The 16,533-nt window shown below is 39.1% G+C and overlaps 1 protein-coding gene across 1 annotated transcript; it reads right to left on the bottom strand.

The window, feature by feature from the left end:
* Positions 1 to 1,847: 1,847 nt before the first annotated feature.
* On the bottom strand, positions 1,848 to 2,495 carry LOC143855931 (uncharacterized). The gene has a single exon (XM_077365977.1). It carries the CDS (start codon positions 2,493 to 2,495, stop codon positions 1,848 to 1,850), a length of 648 nt encoding a protein of 215 aa, XP_077222092.1.
* Positions 2,496 to 16,533: the final 14,038 nt, after the last annotated feature.

The raw sequence follows: 16,533 nt of genomic DNA, 5'->3' as shown, positions 1-16,533 counted from the left end.
AGGGATTTATATCATAGATTCTGGGGGCAATTTGAGCGCGGCCAGTCTTTATGATGTCACCACCTCGTACCTTACTTTGTAAAGGAAATTATAGAAAGCTGTAAATTGCATAAAGTAAAATAAAGGAAGAGGGGTTTATGCCATAACCGTTCGGTCGTACGAAACAAGTCTTATGATGTCACCACCTCATTCCTTGCTTTGTAAAGAAAATTACAATGTTTTTAGGTTTTATATTACCACTGAAAGATTGGACAGTGTAACCGCGCTTGTTTGAAAGAGGAGGCTCGAAGATTGCCGAAATTTCGGCAGAACCACAACGCTATATTGAGAATAGGGCGTTGGGTTCTCTGAAATTCGGCAGTGCTACCGCGCTGTGTTGAAAAAGAGGGCCTTCCAGGCTGTGGAGAAATCGGCGGCGTAACGGCGCTGTATAGCCGAATCGCCTTCAAGTTTGTCGAGATTTCGGCAGAACAACGGCGCTGCTATTGATAAGCAGCTTGTAGTTCTATGAAATTCGGCAGAACAACGGCGCAAAAAGAGGGTGTCGTTCCGAACCTTTGGAATTTCGGTGGAGTCCCGACGCCCAGTGAGAGCTACCCAGTGTTTCTCTACTTTCTCTCTTCTAAAAAGCAAGCAAACTAGGGTTTTTCTAAATTTCAGCAGGGGTTTAGGGCTTCAGTAATACACCCAAGCAGGGTTATATGTCTCACCTTGGAAATACACCCAAGCAAGGTGTATATCCAATCACACAAAGGAGGGAGAGAAAACCCAAAAAGAGGAGAGAGAGGGAGAGAAGAGATGTAAAAAACCCTTACTCCCCTCCCCTATTTATAGGAGAGGGGTAAAAAATATCTTGGCCGACCTCAAATTCATCTCAGATGAATTCAAATTAGTCTGGGACGAATAAAAATTCGTCCCATAAAGTGGGGTGATGTCATCCCCGGTCTTCGCGATAGTTCGTCTCTTCTCTAGTAGTTTAAAACGTGCATATCTTCTACGTTTGAACTCCGATTTACGCGCAGTCAGGGGCGTTGGATTTGTCGTTTCGCGTACTTTCCAATGAACCTAATATGGCTTGGTTTGGGAGACAAAGTGTCATTTGGTTTGCCTGAAAAAGGCGGGTGCTGTGTAAAAACAGGTGTTTTGGTTGCCAAAAAGGCGGGTGCTATAAAAACAAGCTTTCCGGTTGTTTCTACAGGATAACAAGATTTTTTGGAAACCATTTCCTTTTGTAAATACCCTAGAGAGAGATTGAGAGAAACACAACTGGTGCTCTGGGACTCGCCATATGGTTCTTCCTTGCGACACCTATCATTAATACTGCCTTTACAAAATTGGGTGTCTACACTAGGATACGTGGAATCCCGAACTTACAGACAATGTCATGATAGGCAAACTTTTCTGTAACTTTAGAGTCGGCCCTGACCACCGCCTGTGTTTCCACCCATTTGGTAAAATAGTCAATTGCTACATACAACATCGTAAAGCCTCCTTTGGATCGAGGAAATGGTCCAAAAAGATCCCTTCCCCACATTGCAAAAGGCACGAGGCTTGAAACGGGCGTATACTTAGCAGAAGGTTGACGAGGCACTTTAGCAAACTTTTGGAAACTCTTACACTTCTTCACCAACTCTTTGGAATCCTCGAGAAGGGTCGGCCAAAAATGACCATGTCTGAGGATTTTCTTTGCTAAGACAATGCCCCTGAGTGATCACCACAGATTCCTTCGTGCACTTCTTTTAAGGCATACTCTTTTTGGGGAGGTCTGAGGTATTTCAAATAAGTCCATGAATAAGATCGTTTGTATAGGTTCTTGCCATCGAAGACATACTGAGTTGCCTTGGCGACTAAGTGACGGGCTTCTTTCGATCATCTGGAACTATGCCGTCTTTTAGATATCTCAGTATAGGATCCATCCAGCTTGGCTCAAACTTAATCTCTGAAATTTCTTCTCGATCTATCCTTGGTTGTTTCAGAATTTCAACATACATAGTCCCAACATCAGTAATGTCTAAAGCAGCCATTTTAGAGAGAGCGTCGGCTCTAGCGTTGATGGTTCTTGAGATCTGCACCACTTCTATCACTCGGAATTGTTTCAATTTTTCCCTTACTCTTTCTAAGTGCTTCATCATTCTTAGCTCTTTTGCTTCATACTGTCCATTTACCTGCCCGACTACCAATTGGGAATCGCTATGGACTCTTAGGCAGTCAGCATTCATTTCTATTGCCAAGTCTAGTCCTGACAAAAGATCTTCGTATTCGGCTTCATTGATAGAAGCCCTGAACTCTAGCTTAATGGCGTATTCCACAAGGAAACTATCGGGACTGACCAATACTAAACCAACACATCCTCCCACATTAGCAGCGCCGTCCACATACAACATCCATGGATTGTTAGGAGGGGTTTCCAAAGAAATTGAATTTCCAAGTTTGCTTTCCTTATCATCCTCTTCCTGTTGCCCCCCCCCACCGAGTCTTGTGTCGGTGACAACCATTCCACAATAAAGTCGGCTAAGACTTGCGATTTGATTGATGGCCTTGGGCGAACTTGGATATCGAATTCTCCCAGTTCGACGGCCCAGCTGATGCGTCAGCCGGATGTATCTGGCTTTTGGAGAATCTTCCAGAGAGGTTGATCCGTGAGGAGAATTATGGAGTGTGCTTGAAAGTAGGATCTGAGCTTTCGGGCCGCGATTACGAGAGCGTAAACAAATTTCTCTATGTTCTGGTATCTTGTTTCAGCATCATGAAGTACTCTACTTACATAATAGATCGGTCGTTCATATTTTTCTTTTCCGCTGACTAATGCCGCACTGACCACCGTCGGGGTGACCGCTAGGTACAAGTACAATTCTTCTCCTAGAGTTGGTTTTGTCAGCAATGGTGGGGGTTGGAGATACAGCTTCAACTACTCAAATGAAGCTTGGCATTCATCTGTCCATGAGAAATCCTTTACATTTCTGAAGGTTTGGAAGAACATGAGGCATTTTTTAGCCGATTTCGACATGAAGCGGCTCGGAGCTGCTATCCTTCCAGTGAGGCGTTGTACTTCCACAATATTCTTTAGAGGGGCCATGACTAATATGGCTTTAATCTTCTCGGGATTAGCCTCAATTCTTCTATGGCTCACCATAAATCCCAGAAACTTCCCAGATGTAACCCCGAATGCACATTTTGATGGGTTTAACTTCATTTGATGTTTCTGAAGGACTGAAAAGGTTTCTTCAAGATTAGAGATATGGCTTTCTGCCAGCATACTTTTCACCAGCATGTCATCTACATATACCTCGATGTTGCGACCAATTTGATTTTCAAATAATCTGTTAACCAACCGCTCATAGGTTGCTCCGGCATTCTTCAGGCCAAACGGCATTACTCTGTAGCAGAACAACACTTGTTCTATAATGAATGAGGTTTTTGGGATGTCAGGAGCATACATCTATATCTGATTGTAGTCGGAGAATGCATCCATGAAACTTAATAATTGATGGCCGGAAGTGGCGTCTATCAGCGCATCTATTTTCGGAAGAGGAAAATGATCTTTTGGGCAAGCTCGATTGAGATCTTTGTAATCAATACATATTCTCCATTCCCCGTTTTCCTTCTTCACCATGACCACATTGGCAAGCCACTCCGGGTAATGAATTTCTTTGATGAAGTTTGTTAGAGTTGGCGCCCTAAAACCCAGTATATTTCGCATATTAATCAATAAAAGTTTATTTTCATGACAATTAATGGGTAACTAAAAGTTAAATATGTGTGACATGCTACTTATTATTGATACGTATTTGTCCTTAGGTAGCAAAGTAGGAAACCCATGCTCATGGATTCACAGATTTTAGGGAGCAAGAAGATATGGGATTACGGTTCTTTGCAGACCTTAATAGTTCATAGTTGGGGTATCTCATCTTGTATACAACTAGTATCTATCTTGCCAACATGCACAAGATGTGGAGTGACTTATCTCAATCATTTGGGTAATGGACCCTAAGCAAGATAGAATGGGTATGACAATGAGATTTCATACTGAACATGTGAAGGAAGGTTATCCCCTTTCGGCAAGATCGCTATGTGCAGCGGAACAAAAATCGCATAAAACTTTAAAATTTTCTTTTCGATCTTACTTTTGCCCAAGATCCTAGAGTCTAGATTAGTTAATTATGTTAATCAAACATAAATAAATACCTCTTTGAAGAAGAAATCAAGGAATGACGCTGCTTGATCTACTCCTCGAACGGTTGCGATCGTTCTAAACGCCGCGGACCCCGCCAGTTGAACCAATGGATTCTTTTTCTTTGCTTGGACTATTATGGATGTGAATAAATCTTATTCACCTATTTAAGGTCTGATCTAATCAGTACCTTTGTTGTAGAGAATAGAGAAATTGATTGGAAGCCTTTCTCTTCGAAACTATTTCAATTAGAAGAGAGAGAGAGAGAGAGAGAGAGAGAGAGAGAGAGAGAGAGAGAGAGAGAGAGATGGAAAACTATTTTTCCAAAGGGGGCAGCAAGGGAGAATGAATTTTTGAGTATTCCACACTTGAAATTTCCTTCTCCCCTCTCTCCTTTATATAAAGTAGAGTTTTGGTTTGATAAATTATTGTTTCTCTCACCCAATTCCAATCCTATTGAGAAACCAACTTGAATTGAGACTCCTCAAGTGAATGAGACTCTCCCAAACCTCCAATGCTGGGTGGGGACAATTAAGATACATGGGAGAACGTGTATGGATGCTTCCCTCCAGCCCTTGCGACCTTATCTCATAAGAGTTGGTGTTGGAAAGAAATTGCTTGCTTTGTAGACCCTAGAATTTAACAATTCTTATCCAACAAGGAGTTTGAGTGCAACTACATAAAATGCGGAACCCTGATCCAGTTGAATATTACCGGGTCATTTGAGTTATGAGTGGGATCGTCGCAGGGATCCGACAGTCAACCCTACAGAACCCTATGGTGGGCCCCACTGCGATCTCGCTCTGTAGTTAAACTACACTCGCATTAGGTCAGTGGCCTCCATCGAGACGTAACCCTGAAGATGACCGTCAGATCATCTTACCTCTAATCACATCATTTATGTGCAAGTCCTTTCTTCGTAATCACATCTACTGAGTTGAGTCATACGAGAGGTGGACACCATTTACCCACTTGGCCCACTCTTGGTATACCATTTTGATCAAGCGGTGTTCGGCCTCCAAATGCATTTGTAAAATCCTTTGAAAATAATTCATTGTTTCATAAAACTTTCCGATAAATATTTTATCAAATCTGCCTGGCTAGGCTATTTAATAGACCTACCGCTCTGACAAAATTGTAGATGTCAATCCCTAAATTTTAGGACAAAAAATCCCTTGTTGAGTATCCCTATTGGTCTCGAGGGTTTGCTCTATTATATAGCTCTATCCAAATGTGACTCTAAAGTAGAATCACTATAAGATAGACTAACACCCTAGAACGGGCCGATAGACCAATAAGATCCCTCAGGTCTGAGGACTTGTGAAGGGTCTTATCTGGAAGAGCAACTTTATACTTTCTTGTCTACAAGTTGTTCTTTATTTTAGCCGATTCGGTTATGCGATCCAATCGTCACACCCAGATGACTGAGATAAGTCATCTCACAACACATGCATGTAGGCAAGACTGGTGCTAGTCGTATATAGAAAGTGATGTCCAGTCTCTTTCCCAACAAGGAACTATTAAGGCTTGCATAGAACCGAGATGCCATATCTCCTTGCTCCCTTGGATCTGTGAATCCTTTGAGCATGGCATTTCTACTATGCTACCTAAGGACGAAATGTATCAATAAACATGCATATCACACACATTCATTAATATAATTACCCATTCATGTCATGAAATAAACCTTTATTGATTAGAAAATGCGATTCTACTGGCTTTTCAGGGCATATATTCTAACAATCTCCCACTTCCCTCAAAGCTAGTCATGCATGTATCTTAGACCCATTCCCTTCAGATGGTTGTCAAATACCTTTTGACTAAGGGACTTGGTCAAAGGATCTGCCACGTTGTCCACTGAAGCTACTTTAGCAATGGCCACATTCCCTCTGTCGATAATCTCTCGTATCACATGATATTTCAGAAGGACGTGCTTTGACTTCTGATGAGATGTTGGTTCATTTGCTTGAGCGATCACCCTACAGTTATCACAATACAGCGTAATAGGTCTCTCAACAGAGGGCACGACTCCAAGTTCATTTGTAAACTTTCGCAGCCATACCGCCTCCTTCGCCGCATCACTCGCAGTGATGTATTCCGCCTTAGTCGTGGAGTCCGCCGTAGTGTCTTGCTTGCAACTCTTCCATGAAACTGCTCCATTAGTTAAGGTGAAGAGAAAACTTGATGAGAATTTCATGTCGTCGACATCTGACTGAAAATCCGCATCGGTAGATCCAGAAATGACTAATTCGTCTCCTCCATATACTAAACAGTAATGTTTAGTTCTTCTGAAGTACTTAAAAATATGCTTAATTGCCGTTCAATGCTCTGGACCTGGGTTTGATTGATATTTACTAACCACACTTACAGAGAAACAAATATTTGGCCTTGTACACAACATGGCATACATCAAGCTTCCCACTGCCGAAGCGTAGGGAATCCTGTTTATTTCTTCCTTCTCTTCAGATGACTTAGGAGACATCTTCTTAGAAAGCTTGATTCCATGCCTAAAAGGTATTAACCCTTTCTTGGAATCTGTCATATGATACTTGGCCAATATTTTATCTATGTAAGTTTCCTGTGATAGTCCAAGTATCCTATTCCAACGGTCTCTAAACAATTTAAGGCCAAGAATATACGATGCTTCACCTAAATTCTTCATAGCAAAGGTACTAGATAGCCAAATTTTTATATTAGTCAACATTCCAGCATCATTCCCATTGAGTAGAATGTCATCTACATACAAACAAGAAATGTCACAGCACTCCTACTGACCTTTTTGTAAACACAAGCCTCATTTACGTTTTGTGTATAGCCAAACTCTTTGACTGCTTGATCAAAACAAAGATTCCAACTACGGGATGCTTGCTTTAATCCATAAATGGATCTTTGCAACTTGCACACTTTCTGACTTCCTTCTCTGGCAGCTTCAAAACCTTCTGGCTGGATCATATAGATATCGGCTTGGATGTTTCCATTCAAGAAAGCGGTTTTGACATCCATCTGCCATATCGCATAGTCATAAGGTTCTGAGAAAGCTAAAAGAATGCTAATAGACTTTAGCATGGCTACCGGTGAGAAGGTTTCCTCATAGTCAATTCCAGCCTTTTGACTATATTCCTTCGTCACTAAGCGTGCTTTGTAGGTCTCTACCTTACCATCGCGGCCTTTCTTCTTCTTGAAGATCCATTTGCAACCAATGGGCTTAATGCCCTCTGCTAGATCGACTAAAGTCCAAACCCTGTTAGTGTATATGGAGTCCATTTCGGGTTTCATAGCTTCCATCCATTTTCCCGCATTTATGTCTAACATCGCTTCTTTGTAGTTAAGGGGATCATTATCATTTTTATCTGGAATCATATCATATTTTTCACCCAAGTAGGCTAATCTATCAGGTTGTGTGATTACCTTTCTACTACGTCAGAGTGTTTGTATATGTGTAGTGGGCTCTTTCTCAGTGTCTTCTCTTTCCATTGGAGTTTCAGGTTGCCCTTCCAAGGCAATCCTATCCCTCTTGACAGTATCTTGGATGAACTCTTCTTCCAAAAATACCGCATTCCTCCTTACAAAACAGTTTTGCTCGCTTGGGTTATAGAATATATAACCCTTTTTTTCTTAGGATATCCAATGAAAATACACCTTTCGGTTCTTGTCTCTAACTTATCAGCACTTATATTTTTAATATATGCGGAACACCCCCATATCCTCATATGATTCAATGAGGGTTTTCTGCCTGTCTATATCTCATATGGAGTAGATGGTACTGATTTAGTTGGGACACGATTTAAGATATAGAGCGCTGTTTCTAGGGCATATCCCCATAGAAATAGAGGTGCTTCAGCTAAACTCATCATAGACCGGACCATGTCCAACAAAGTCATATTTCTACGATTTGAAATACCATTCAATTCTGGTGTTGCAGGTGGGGTCCATTGAGAGGTGATTCCATTTTCCTTTAAGTAAATCTCTAAACTCATCTGAGAGATACTCTCTACCTCTATCAGAGTGAAGAGTCTTTATTCTTTTATTTAACTAATTCTCTACTTCATTCTTGAACTCTTTGAACTTTTCAAAGGTCTCAAACTTACGTCGCATAAGGTACAAATATCCGTACCTTGAATGGTCATCCATAAAAGTCATGAAGTATGTTAGCCCTCCTCTTGCCGGATGAGAAATGGGACCACATACATCACTATGTATAATCTCCAACAAATCTTAGGATCTTCCACTCTTGCCCTTGAAGGGAATTTTGGTCATTTTACCTTGAAGACATGGTTCACAAGTTGGAAAAGGTTCCACTTGGATAGAATCCACTGGACCATCTTTTACTAATCATGTAATCCTATCTAGGTTAATATGGCCTTATTGAAGATGCCATAGATGTGTGGGATTGGTCGAATTCCTTACCCTTTTGAGGTTTAGAATATTCTGAATAGGAATATCCTCAATGTTACTTGCAATTTCTAAAGCATTTACTATAAATAATCCGTCAACTAATGTACCTTCTGTGATCAAGGAATTACCATGTTTGATAAAAACATTATTTTTATTAAAACTTGTAGAATAACCATCAATCAACAGTTTATATCAATAGTTTATAAACTGCAATCAAATTCATTCTAATGGAAGGTACATAAAGATAATTATTTAAACGTAAATATTCTCCTGAAAATGATAGCAGTAGATCACCCCCAGCTTGGATTGCAACTGTTGCATCCGTTCCAACCTGTAGGTAGAGTTCGCCCTTAGTCAACCTTATGCTTTTCCTGAACCCTTGTAAAAAATTGCATACATGTGAGGTTGCACCAGTATCCACACACCAGGAATAAGCAAGGACCAATCAAATTGGTTTCTGCAACAATAATTTGCAGCATACCTTCAGAAGTCTTGTTGCTCTTTTTAGTTGTTAAGTAATCCCTGCAATTGCGCTTCCAGTGACCAACTTTTCCACAGTAGAAGCATGCATCAATGGATTTAGTTGACTTCTTCTTGAAAGTTTTCTTATTCTTGACTTTGGAAATATTTTTCTTAGAACCCTGACCTTTACCCTTTCTTCTTCCCTTGCCTTTCGGTTTGTGGGTTGAAACTACATTAGCTTCAACTAAGAAAGATGATTTTTTATTCTTTTTCTGAAAATCCTCAGTGGAATGAAGATGATTCAACAATTCTGTCAACGTCATTGACAGTTTGTTCATATGGTAATTTATGACAAAGTCATTGAATGATAGTGGTAGGGATGCTAGCACCATGTTGACTTGCGACTCACCATCTAACATGGCCCCTAAAACTTCGAGCTCATTTAGATAGCCCATCATCTTCAACATGTGATCTCTAACTGGGGTTCCATCCACCATTTTAGTGGAAACCAAGCCCTTAATCGCTATTTGTCGGACACTGCGATTTTGTTGTCCAAACATCTCCCTAAGATTGTGCATAATATCCATGGATGAAGCCATTCCGACATGCTGTTGTTGCAACACGTTCGACATCGAACAAAGGATATAACACTTAGCCATTTAGTCATCTTCATGCCATTTTGTGGCTCTGTCCCTGACGTCCTGGGGAGCATCAGGACCAGGCAACTCAGGTGCCTCAGTAGTCAAGACCCAATGAACTTTCGCTGCTGTGAGCACTAGGGTTAAGTTCCTCTTCCAGTCCACGTAATTTGGACCAGTAAGTTTGTTGTTCTCAAGAATCCTAGCTAATGGATTGAAGGATGCCATATCTATTGCAAAGGAAAGAGGCACAATATAAGCAAAAATAACCATTTTAGATTTATCATGACATATAACCATTAGATCTGGGTATTTGATCTGTAATGGTATTGCCCATATCTTGTCTCATTTATGTGCTCCTCAAACACATAAATCAAGAGAAATAGCATGATTTCTCCAATGGGCATCGGATGCTCATTAACAACAACTTTGTTAAGTACGAGTGGATTCATCTAATCCATCATATTATTTGATATTTGATTTGATTTTGGCCACCAAGCATCGCAGTGTATCTATCCTTTGGGCATCCACTCTTTGCTTGGTTAAGCTAACACCCACTGCCTCAGAATCATTTTACAAAACATATTAGCTTCTGCTTTGGCATATGACTAATGTATTTTGCAAATATCCCTTATCCTTATAGGAATCTATTAGTTACTCTAGATAGAAAATCAAGATCGGCTTTTACTTTGGCATATGACCGTCTTGTTCTTTAAACTAGCCAACCAATAGATGGCTATGGAAGGCCATGGAGATTAATCCTTTCGATTTAAATCCCCATTTACAACTTAATATTTTATAAGGAGGGTTTCTTTTAAGTGGGAAAAACTCATTCTTATGCATGCATCTAAAACAAACCATCCAATGGAAATACATACATAAGGAAAGAAAAATGCAATCACCCATCACACATCCAAACTACGGAAAAGTAAAACAACCACATCCATAAGCTTAATTTTGGCATCTTGGATTTATGGGATTCTCCCACTAACTATTTTAGAATTATCCAACTATTTTAGAGTTCGTTAATCCCCATAACTCCATATTACCAAATTTAAGGGTGAAATTTGGGCAACTATTCCCTTTTGGCAATAAGGAAAAATCCGCCGACCTCAATGCGATTTTTCAAAGATATTGGTACTGATATACTTCATCATATGAAGTATTTTGGATCAGTAGGAATCATAAAGAATGCGTCTGCCCTCCATTGAATCTATAGAATCGAGGTTCGCCATCATGCATAGCCTTCTTGAAGCATCGCCATGTCCAAGTTCTTCTTTGATTCTTTCACTTGACCACCTTAAGAGCAATTTTCTTTCTTCATTACTTCTGATGTAATATGAAAATAAACTACCCTAGTGTCCTACTGTGGACCCCGATCAGAGAATGCCGATGGACGGACCCCCTACATCCTTTGGATCTCCACATGTGAAGGAGAGGTCTATCAAAGAACTCTCAAAATGGTGCCCTCACAGCATGAGTGGCGATATATGAGATATAGCTTGATTCAGAGATAGAACCTGGAATCAAGACGTATCTAAAAATAGTAAAGAGTCGCCATCCATGGAATACGGCGATGGAACCAATAATATGCTCTGTGCAGTGGATAAATCCAGAGATAATTGGGTCCGTGCTTGGTTACGAGTAGGGAAGGTGTTAGGCACCCCACTTGCCCGAGCGCACTCGGTCTCTTATGCCATTTATTTTAACTTTGAAGAGGTTTGGGCTAAAATCATGTGAAATGGGAACAGGCATCCCTGAGAAAACGTCTATCAAAGCATGCGACCCAGGGATGGGCAAAGAAAGCAAACAAATCATAACTCATCATATCTAATCCTAACTCAACACATCTAAGAAAGCAGTAAACAACCAAATGCACAACTACAACTAAGCAGATAATGACAGATAAGATGAGATAAGTACAAAAGCAGTAAAAAGCTACATCTAAGTAGATAATTGAGATAAGATGAATGAGTAAATGCTACAGCTAAGCATGTGAATGAGTATGTGAGATTGCTTAAGAGATATATCTAAAGAGTAAACACTCAAGATAAAGAAGTAAACACACTAACATGCACCTAATTACGTAGAAGATAATACAAAGCAGTAAACAACCAAAGTAGTAGAATAAATACACTAGCATGCTAGCCTATGCAAGAGATAGTGCTAAGAAAATAGTAACTAATCACATGCTAGAAAAGTAAGCAAGCTGAAAGTAAACACATAAGAAACCAAAGACAAACACGCGATAAGCTAAAAGATGCAAGGAAAGGAAGAAATCGAAAAATCGACGGTATGCGAGGACCAGAAATGCAAGGGAGAAGAAAAGGGAAAATACGATAGGCTTAGGGAACGATTCTAAAAAAATCAAGCCCAGCGATCCTGATCCGCTAAAGATCGGACAAATCTCAGTCTCGTGGTCGTCATAGCCTATCGTTGGGCTCAACAAGGAAAATCCCTGTAAAGGGGCCACGCTACGTCATCACCCGTCCCAAAACCCGATAAAATGTCGAAAAACCGATAAAAACCAAAAAACCACGATCAAAATTGAAAATGGAAAGCAAAGAGGGATCCGAGTGACCTGGCAATCACCGTCCTTGCCCATTTTTAGTTTTTGTATTTTTTAGTTTTTTATTTTGAAAAAGTTTGAAAAGGTTTTATTTAAGAGGTTTGGAAAAGATTATTGAAAAAAAGGTTTGATTGAAAGGTTTGAAAAGATTTATTTATGAAGTTTGAATGGACTTAGGATGTCGGTCCCAAGCTGCCTACGTACCCTGTGGAAAGGGATCAAGCTAACGTAGTTAGAAACAGCTTTTCAAAAAATATTTTTGTTATTTTTTCTTACAAAGGAATTTTTGACTCGAGACGATGGACTCGTAGACTAATGGACGTCTTCCTAGACTAATGTACATTATCCTAAACCCGATGAAGGTATGACATAATCCTAAACTCTATGAAGATAGGACAAGAGCCTATAACTCTGTGACGGTAGGACAAAATCCTACACTCTATGAAGATAGGACAGAATCCTAACTCTCTATGACGGTAGGAAAGACTCTTTGCTCTCTATGACGGTAGGACAGACTCCTAACTCTCTATGAGGATAGGACAGAATCCTAAACTAGGAAGGTAGGACAGAATCCTATGACTAAGAAGATATGACAAAATCTTATCACTTTATAAGGGTAGGATGGAATCCTAAACTCTATGATGGTAGGACATAATCCTAAACTCTATAAGTGTAGGACAGACTCCTATAGACACCCTCATTTTGCTACGCTTTAAAAAGTGAAAGATTCTGTAGTATCATTGAGTCTTGAGTCCGTATTCAACATTAGATTAGGCATCCATGCATTTTAGAGTAGATTTCACCTCATTATGAGAGTTTTGAAGTTGATTCGTGATCCTGAAGGTCTCTAGGGGGTTCCTTTGGCCTCCGGAAGATGTAAAATCAAGTTTCTAAGCAAGTGAAAAAACCTGCTATTTTTAGAATTTTCAGGGTTTCCCTCATTTTTGTTCATTTTGCACTACAGGGGTATTTTGGTCATTCCTGATGTGTCCCGTTTGAACCCCGAGCTGTGTCCGAGAGATCTTGAGCGATTACATGAATTTTGAAAAAGCTGCTATTTTTAGAAACTCATGGGGCTTCCACATTTTCATCATCTTATGGATGTTTCAATCATTTCTCATATATCCAAAACCATCTCGAGGGTACGGCTGATGGATTAGGAGTAATTTCGTAAGATTTAGGAAACCTGCTAAATTTAGATCTCTCAAGATTTTCTCTTGGTCTTGCACTTCGGGGGTATTTTAGACATTTCCAATATATCATATTTGGTCCCTAAGTTGTGTCTAAGAAATCTTGAGTCAGTTCATAAATTTTTGGAAATCTGCTATTTTTGGAATTTCTCAGGGTTTTCCCTAGTCTCGCCAAATTCTAGCACCTCGGGGTAATTTGGTGTTTTCCTGTGTAATTATTTTGATCCCTGAAATATGTCTGAGAGATTATGAATGATTTCCTGAATTTTGAAAAACCTGCTAAATTTAGAATTTCTCAGGGGTTTCGCTTAATTTGGAAATTCTAAGTATTGAGGGCATTTTGGGTATTTTCAGGGGATACCAAATGATCCTGTTTAATATTGCTCATTGAAAGGACCCAATTTTGAAAGTTTCTATTTTTGAAGTTTGACCACAAAGACTTTCCAATTTTAATTTTTTCCTTTAGGGGTGAACCAATCTGAGGGTATTTTGATCGCATTTGGATGTCTAACAGTCAAATAGGGGCATTTTGGTCCGATCATGTGTGAGGGATGCCCCATAAATGTCAAATGGGTTGGGTCCATATATAGAATGTTGAATTCAGAAATATTTTATTGAATTTTTACGGAAAAACTCGAAACCCGTGTGAAATGGCCCATTGAGCTAAAGCCTGAAAAGATGGAGCTCATGTGGGTTCACCCATATGGGTCGACCACCATGGTGGGCACCCCACATGGCTGACCCACATGAGTTGAGCACCCAACCTTGATGATGTTACAATGGTTGTGACATCATATTTGTTAAAAGAAAAATAAAAAGAATAAAGAAAAAAAAAGAAGGAAAAAGGAAAAGATGAATGATTGCTTAAAAATATTTTCTTCCAAAGAAGCAACGTGGAATGAGAATAGTATGTCTTGATTGACAAGAAATTAAGATTGGAATCAAATCAAATTTGGAAACAAGAAAGAAAGAAAGCAAGAGGGGAAAATTGGAAAAAAGCCAAAAATGGAGCTCTCACATTGGAAACTACTATTTCTCTTTTAACCCTAGCTTTTTTGTATAAAAATCAATGCAAACAATCCTAGGAAGGATCCAAAAAAATTCAAATTTGTCATTTTTCTCTCTCCTCCCAAGAAAAAAAAGAAAAAAGAAGAAAAAAACCTCCTCTCTCTTGAAGTGTGTTCATCTCTCTCTCAAGTGTTCTTCCAAAAGGAATTCTTGAATTCCTTCTTCTTCTCTAAGGCATCACACAATCAAGGATTATTGGAGTGTTCTTTGGATCTTTTTTAGCGTATAAAAGGGTTGGACAAAGCGTATATCTTGGATCACCAACCCTAGAGACAAGGATCGCGATCAACGGTAAGGATTCCTCATCTTTGTGAAGTAGAAAAAGCATGCTAGGGTTTTAATTTTGATGGATCAAATCAACGAGTTTTTCTTTGAAATTCCAGTATGATATAATATAGATTATGAGTTTTCAAAATCCAAAATTTGATCCAAAAAATAATTTTCCTCCATTTAAAAATGGTTTTCTTTTGTTTTTATTCAATATGGATTTAAATTAGATTATCAAAGCAAGTGTTTGAAAACATGGTTCTTTTTAAAAAACTGATATTTTCTGGGTTTTATATAAAATACAAAACTACTGGAAACTTAATTTCCAACCGCGGTTCGGCCGTTTTATTTTTCATTATATTTTTCAAAGAATAACCCCGAAAAAGGGTTATTTCTTGATGAATGGAGCCAAAAGTATATCAAATCATGTCCAAATTTAGTGAAAGTTTGTTTCCAGTAGTTTTACAAAAATTTTAGATCACCCACAAATTTTCATATTTTTTGGAGTTTATTTAATCAGATTATTAATTATTTTAAATTTCGGCAATTTTTAATAAATACCAAATGGTTTTAAAAATTGATGAAACTTTCCAGAATTAAAGCTTAATAATAAATGGAAGTTTTCATTGAAAACTATTTAAAAAAAAATATGGTTTTCACTGTTTTCTAATCGCTTTCCCGTTTTGCGTGCCATATTTCTTTTTCTTATTAAATTAATAAATTTTCAAAAATTTTCTTTACAAACGTGTAACTTAGGTTTAGGCTGCTAGACTGAAAACCTGAAAAGGTGGTATAGGCAAAATTTAAGATCATTCCCCTGCTAAGTTGAAAACCCGAAAGGACGGCTTAGGCAAAAGCTAAGGAGATAGCCTGCTGGATCGAAAACCTAGAAAGGCGGTTCAGGCAAAAGTTAAGGCTAGCACGGTCCGTCAAGTTAAAAACCCTGAAGAGATGACTTGGTCATGGTAAGAGAATCATTATAAGAAGGCTGCAACCGGTATCAAGACTGAAGATCAAAAAGAAGTTCAAGCGAGTTCAAGTGTCATCCTAGAAATTGCGGGCATTGAAACCAAGCAATCCTAGGAATGATAACCAAATCCTTGAGGCATTACTATTTTAAGGAAGAAGTCCAGTGTTTATTAATTGAGAAACTACTCTTTGAAAAGATAGAATTACCAAACAAAACGATAACTAAGTCAGAAGCATCACTGTGTCTGTCAGTGTAGTTAGTCAATCTTTGTCATTCTAAGTTCACTCTTTCGGAGTTTCTCAATCCTTTGAATAGTGTCATTTACCCAAATTTCCTCTTTAAGAAGAGTCAGCCGTCGTCCTTGTGTCCAAATGATGCAACTGTCTCGGTGAAATAGGCCCGGTGTCATCAGCTCCCTGTGATTGTGCCTGCGCCAAGTTAATCCTAAAGAAAAATCTCGAGAATCTAGTCAAAGAGCTTCGTTTTAAAGAAGATCAGCTCATAAGCATTCCGAAGTAGAAACATCGGGAAGTGGAGTTTCCATAAGAGGACCATGCCCCAGAAAGGCACCTGAGGCATGGAGGATTTCTTATGTGTTGATGATTGGGCAAGTTTCTCAGAAAGATGAACCATTAAAATTTTTAATTTCCTTCCTCGTAGTTGAATATTATCCTGGTCAAGAAGTGTTTATCTAAACACCTGTCAAAGGAAAAATCCCACTTCCCAATTTTCAGTATCCAAGAGAGCCGTTGTTCTAAATTTCCAATACCAGGCAGTTAGATCAAGGTTTCAGTTATCAAAAT

The sequence above is a fragment of the Tasmannia lanceolata genome, unplaced genomic scaffold (genome assembly GCF_043159265.1).
Source record: "Tasmannia lanceolata isolate RefF3 unplaced genomic scaffold, GAP_Taslan_0.1 ptg000023l, whole genome shotgun sequence".
Classification (NCBI taxonomy): domain Eukaryota; kingdom Viridiplantae; phylum Streptophyta; class Magnoliopsida; order Canellales; family Winteraceae; genus Tasmannia; species Tasmannia lanceolata.
The sequence above is the reverse complement of the archived record's forward strand: the minus strand, read 5'-3'. Positions and strand labels throughout refer to the sequence as shown.

Coding starts and splice junctions, on each gene's coding strand:
- LOC143855931 (XM_077365977.1), bottom strand. CDS start 2,495: ATGGTTGTCACCGACACAAGACTCGGTGGGGGGGGGCAACAGGAAGAG.